The following is a 5,836-nucleotide window of genomic DNA, read 5'->3' as shown; positions in this document are numbered from 1 at the left end:
ATATATGGATCAACAACTGAGACTGCATGTCAAGCCAGCGATGAGAAAAACCATGGGGCACAGTGATCTGTGTGCTGCTACACACACATACTAATGTTGTCTTTCCAATCAGACGTATGAACACCTCAGTACCAACATAGGGAGAGATGAAGAACCCCTTACACCCTTCTTCCTCCTCCTCTTGCTTTGTGCAGCTCTCACCAACCCTCTTCTTACCTGCTTTCCCTTTCTTCTCCCCTCCTCTGCTCCCAGCTTCTCTCCCTTCCTCTTCCTTATTCCCTCACCCTCTCTTCTCATTCACTTCCTCCTTCTCCTACTCCTGCTCTGCATCTTCTATTCTTACTCCCTCCTTTACTTTCCCTTCTTCCTTCCCTTCTCTCTGGCCTTCATCTCTTGCAGTATTCACAAAATAATGCCATAAGGCATGTGGATTTGGCTTTTGTTTCGTTGTAGGTGCTTCAGGAGATGGGGTAAGACATCATTCCCTCATGTAGGAGGGGCTGTGGTCCCATGCAGTTCAGCTGTTCAGAAGCAAAAGCAGTTTTTTGAACAATCTGATTTTTTTTTATCTACAGTTGTGGAGGATCGTTCCCACCACCTCTGCTTCCTGGACGAAAAGAACCTCCATGCTCCCCTTTTTGGTTACGCCTCACCCTAACTGGCAGCAAATGCATTCATTTATCATAACTCTGGCTCTCGCTTTCTCCCTCTCCCCAAATTTTATTCACACACTTTTGGGCATGTATTTGCAGCTGTTAATAAAAACTATAACTAGATAAGTGCAGTAATAACCCCCACCCCCCATATTAAGAATATCTGTTAGGTACTTGGTATTTAGAGTCCTTGGTCAGGCAAAACTCTCACTGACTTCCATGAGAATCTTACCGAGCAGAGACTAAGCTAAACTGAAGTATAATGACTCCAGGACCCAACAGTGAGAAGAGGAACATACATGCTTAGGGGCTAGGAAACTTTAGTGACTGTTTAGAACCTCATAATTAGGAAGGGGAGCATTTTCCTGGCTTAAATAAATAAATAATTTCTGCACCAGCATAAATCACTGGGTGGTAGGAGTGAAATGACTTCCAAGGCAAAACTGCCTTTAAGCCTTGCCTTGACAACAAATAAAAAGTGCATGCTTAACCTGCTAGTCAAGTTAGATAACCTGAGTTAGTGAGTTAACTCAGGCTAACTAATTTGAGGTCAAAGACCAGTAAAAACAAGGCAGCTTGTAATTTCTACATGAGGTAGGTGGTCAAATTAAAAACTAATTTATTAAAATGATTGACTTCCTTGCCTTTGCTAGGAGTTTACATCAAGTTAGTTAACCCACGTACAGATTACAGAACACACCGGTGCTAACTCCAGATTGCACCTTCCCGTGGTATTGTAGCGAAGGCCTCAAGACAGTTTGCTTGCTCACTCTTCTAACCCTATTACTGCTCAAGTCACTGCCAAAACTCTTGTTGTCCTTCAGAGGAGCAGGACTGGCCTCCAGATGGGGACAGCTGACACTTCATTTACAACATTTCCTAAAGCAAACCAAATGGAGCAATTCTTTATGGTTGGCTGTATCTCCACCCCACCCCTTTCAAATGCAACTTGTCTTCTTGCACTGCAAACTCTTTGGGGCAGGGGCTATCTTTGTATGGGTCTTCTCAGGGGATAATATAAGATAATATAGTCCTGAACCTGACTGGAAAGTCTGAGCAGTTCAGAAATATAAATGCCAGAAGATAGCAATAATAACCAGTCACTACACACCACGGCAGCCCTGGGGTCTCTCTTGTTTGCAGACCTCCCCTGGGATATTATACTTTATTAAAAATAAATAGTTACAAATTCAATTTTACAGCTGATGACAGAGGGAGGATGGAGGTGGTGGAAGGAACTTGTAGCAGAACAGCTGCACTGGCAAGCTGGTTGTCTGTCCTTTGGGGGCTGCCCCCCAATCCTGCACACACCCAGGGCTCTGTCTTCTCTATAGATGTCTCTGGAGAGAGGCAGGAAGAGCTTTAAAAAAAGGGACCATGGAGTGGGTATGTGGACTCAGCCTGCCTCTGGGGGTGATGGATGTCAAAAACCAGAGAAAGAAAGAGAGTGAGAGAGAGTAGAGTGGGCTACAGGGTTCTTGTCTCCTGGTCTGGCATTTTAAATGGAAGAATATGGATTTTGGTTCTTGATTTGTTTTATATACAAAAAAAGTCATGTGCAACAAGCAATAAACATGCAAATAAACCCCACCCCAGATCCTTTCTGCCCTCCCTCAGTGAGCCTCAAACTCTTCTGTCCATGACAATTTGGTTGGCATTTATAACCTACATTCCCTCTGGCAACAATCTTGGCCCTTCTGGTTCTGTTAGCACTCCCCATGCTCACAAATGAATGGAAAGTCTGTCACTCCCTCAGCTTCAGACACAAATGTTTTAGGTCCAAGTCTGTCTTCTCCTGTTTCCAGCCCTGCACACAGGTAGGGTCTGTGGAGGGCATACCCTCAACAGTAGCTCTCTAGATAAAGGTTTGCAACACACACACTGCTCTCCCACCTTCTTGCACAAAGCCTGTCCCAGGGTAGGTGGTGCCCACTGGAGTGGTGAGCACATCAGAGCAGCTCTGTACCTGTATATGCTTAAGGGCTGAGAGGCAGTCAAAGGAGGCTTTCTGGGGACTTTTCCAACTAAGCACTGATGCAGAAGGGAGAAGGAGATGGTGGGTGAAAAATGTGGGATGGAAAGGCAGAAGGAGTTAGATGGCCGACTCTCTGCGGTATGAGATGGCATCTAAGGGAATGGTAGCCTGTAGCCGTTCCAGATCCAAGTGGCTACCAAATTCCATCATCTGGATAACTCCTCCATCCTCCTTGGTGCTTCCTCCTAACCCTGCCCCCACTTCCACCTCATCATCATCCTCGTCTTCCTCTTGGCTGACAAGGGCCAACTCATTCTCATAGCAGAAGGCACTAGGAGGTGGGGGAGAAGGTAAGATGGTGATCTTGCTCTCCTGCAGCTCCCGGGCTGAGCAGCAAGGGGTACCAGCTACCTCATAGGTCTTGTGGAAGCGTGAATAGTCCACCTTATAGTGGTTTTTCTCCTCAAAGACCACAGGTTCAAAACGATGGCCCCAGAGGATCTCACTGGCCAGGTAGGAGCTGCGAGCCTGGGTGGTCATGGCTGTGGCCTCCACCATCCCCTCCAGGATGACGACAATCTCAAAGTCCTCTGACTCCAGCTCCTCCTTCCCAATTCCATAGAGTGGGCTCTCCTCATCAATCTCATGGACGATGATAATGGGGGACACCAAGAATATGCGGTCAAGGCCTACGTCATAGCCCACGTTGAGGTCCCGCTGATCCAGTGGTAGGTACTCACCTTCCTCTGTCATGTAGGGCTTGATCAGCTGTGCTCGGACATGGGCCTCTACAATGTGGCTCCTTCGCAAGTTTCCCACCCGCCACATGAGGCACAGTTTGCCATCGCGCACAGAGATGACAGCATGGTGACTGAAAAGAAGGGTCTGGGCTCGTTTCTTAGGCCGTGCCATCTTGGCCATGATGGTGCCAATCATGAAAGAGTCGATGACACATCCCACAATGGATTGGATCACTACTGCCATGATGGCCAGTGGGCACTCCTCAGTCACACAGCGAAAGCCATACCCAATGGTGGTCTGTGTCTCCACTGAGAAAAGGAAGGCTCCTAAGAAGCCATTGACATGCATGATGCAAGGCTTTAGACTGGTGGGGCCACCTCCCGCACTAGGGGCATCCAGGTCTCCATGGAAGAAAGCAATACACCAGAAGAGGAAGCCAAAGAATAGCCAGGAAACCAAGAAGGTCGCTGAGAAAATCATAAGCATGTAGCGCCAGCGTGTGTCTACACATGTGGTGAAGATGTCAGCCATGTAGCGCTGGGACTTGTTGCTCAAGTTGGCAAAATAGACATTGCACTGGCCATTCTTCTTCACAAAGCGATTGCGGCGTTTCCGTCGGGGGGCATGGCCCTGTCCATTCCTGCTGTGTCCGTTCATGCTGCTCAGGGCAGAGACCTTGTGTCCATCCTCTTCAGTGGAGACAATGCTGTACCTGTAAGAGAAAACAAACAGTTTCAGTGAAAAGGAAAAGAGACCTGGGCACTTAGAGGGTCAGTGGCTGCTTCAGGAAGCAGCTCGCACCTCTTGAGGCTTTACGGGCACTGACTCAGCACTGCTGTGAAGAAGCTGGAGTTGTGGCTTACTGAGCTCTTGCCAAGTGGCGCACTGAGGTAGCACACGCTGCCAGCATTCTGGGTCTAGAACTATCAGGATGCTGCTATGTGGGAGCTCAGCGTATGGTAGAGCTGGCAGGGCATCACTGTGAGGAAGTCAGCAATGCTGAGTTCCTCAGTTGCTGCTACCATGACACTGCCCTGGATCCCTGCTGCAACACTTGAAGAGATTTACTCCAAGAAACCTCATCCTCCCTCAAAGTCAAGGCAGGGCACAGACATGAGGAACCTTACAGCACTTAACTTGCAGCTGGTCTTAGCTCTCAGGGAGACACCCAATGCCCTGAGTCCTGATTTACACTGTGAAGCAGCAGACTGAGATAGCTGGGAAGGCTAAAAGCCAGTGCCTAGGATCTTGCAGCATTTTGGCCTTGAATTACATAAAGCTGGAAGTTTCTATTTTCTGTTCTGTTCTCCTTACTGATCTCATTGTGCATCTGTGACAATGTTTATACACTTCCTGAGTTCAGGACAATTCCGTTGCCACAGCAACAAGCGTGGCTCCCAGCATCCTGTATCCAGAGCCAAAGGTGTAATTTAGACATCAACAGCCAAAATGCTAGCAGATTCCCTGCAAGAAACTCCCTCTCTCCAAGAGCTGCTTGCCCAGCCCTCATGCTCTCCTCTTCCTCAGAACATTCCAACTTCTTGCCTTCCCCCTGCCAGGAAGAAAGCTGCTCCTAAGAGGTCACATAAGGCTCTGTATGAAGTCACTGTTATTCCCTGATGACATAATTACAGCAGACACTCTGACCAGTGACATAATTAAGTGACACACTTTCTGCAGGAAGAAAGTCCTGGAGGGGGACGCTTCTCACCTAATTTCCAGCCCATCTTGTTCAAGGACCCTCTTTGCAGGGCAGTGACCTGTGCCCCCACAAGCCAAGGTTGGGACACTGCCTGAAGTTCTCCCACACAGACCTCTTGACCCTGTTTTTAATTTCTCTTGACGCTCTCCATGGATTGAATGTGGGGGTTCCTTCACAGCTTACTCACAATCATCTTTTTTTAAATACATAGGGGACAAAAAGAAGGTACTGGGTAACATGGGGCCCCTGCTAGGAAATCTGGTCGTCACACCAGATGACAAAGCTAACCTATTTAACGACTTCTTTGCCTCCATTTTCCTGAGCAGAGACCAGATCAGTCCCTCCACCGGGACCCCCCTGGACCCCAGGGGAGGCGCACCCAGGCCAAGGGTCAGTGAGGATCTAGTCAGGGAACTTCTGGAGGGACTGGACATTTTTAAATCAGCTGGTCCGGATGATCTCCACCCCTGAGTGCTGAGGGAATTAGCTGAGGTCATTGCGGGACCCCTGGCTTGGCTTTACAAGCACTCGTGGTGCTCTGGTGTGGTGGCAGAGGACTGGAAGAGGGCCAACGTGGTTCCCATCTTCAAAAAAGGGAGGAAGGAGGACCCAGGAAACTATAGGCCAGTTAGTCTTACCTTGATCCTGGGTAAGCTTTTTGAGAGAATTATCTTGGCACATGTCCACGAGGGACCAGCAGGGGAGATTATGCTTAGGGGCAACCAAAAGAGTTCATTAGAGGCAGGTCCTGTCAGACCAACCTAG

At 48.4% G+C, this 5,836-nt stretch overlaps 1 protein-coding gene across 1 annotated transcript; it reads right to left on the bottom strand.

Moving 5' to 3' along the window:
• Positions 1–1,810: 1,810 nt before the first annotated feature.
• KCNJ4 (potassium voltage-gated channel subfamily J member 4) lies at positions 1,811–4,079 on the bottom strand. Its single transcript, XM_019515202.1, has one exon. It carries the CDS (start codon positions 4,024–4,026, stop codon positions 2,746–2,748), a length of 1,281 nt encoding a protein of 426 aa, XP_019370747.1. The 5' UTR covers positions 4,027–4,079; the 3' UTR covers positions 1,811–2,745.
• Between the last annotated feature and the right edge of the window lie 1,757 nt (positions 4,080–5,836).

The sequence above is a fragment of the Gavialis gangeticus genome, unplaced genomic scaffold, assembly GCF_001723915.1.
Source record: "Gavialis gangeticus isolate Ggan-Ray unplaced genomic scaffold, GavGan_comp1, whole genome shotgun sequence".
Taxonomy (NCBI): Eukaryota; Metazoa; Chordata; order Crocodylia; family Gavialidae; genus Gavialis; species Gavialis gangeticus.
The sequence above is the reverse complement of the archived record's forward strand: the minus strand, read 5'-3'. Positions and strand labels throughout refer to the sequence as shown.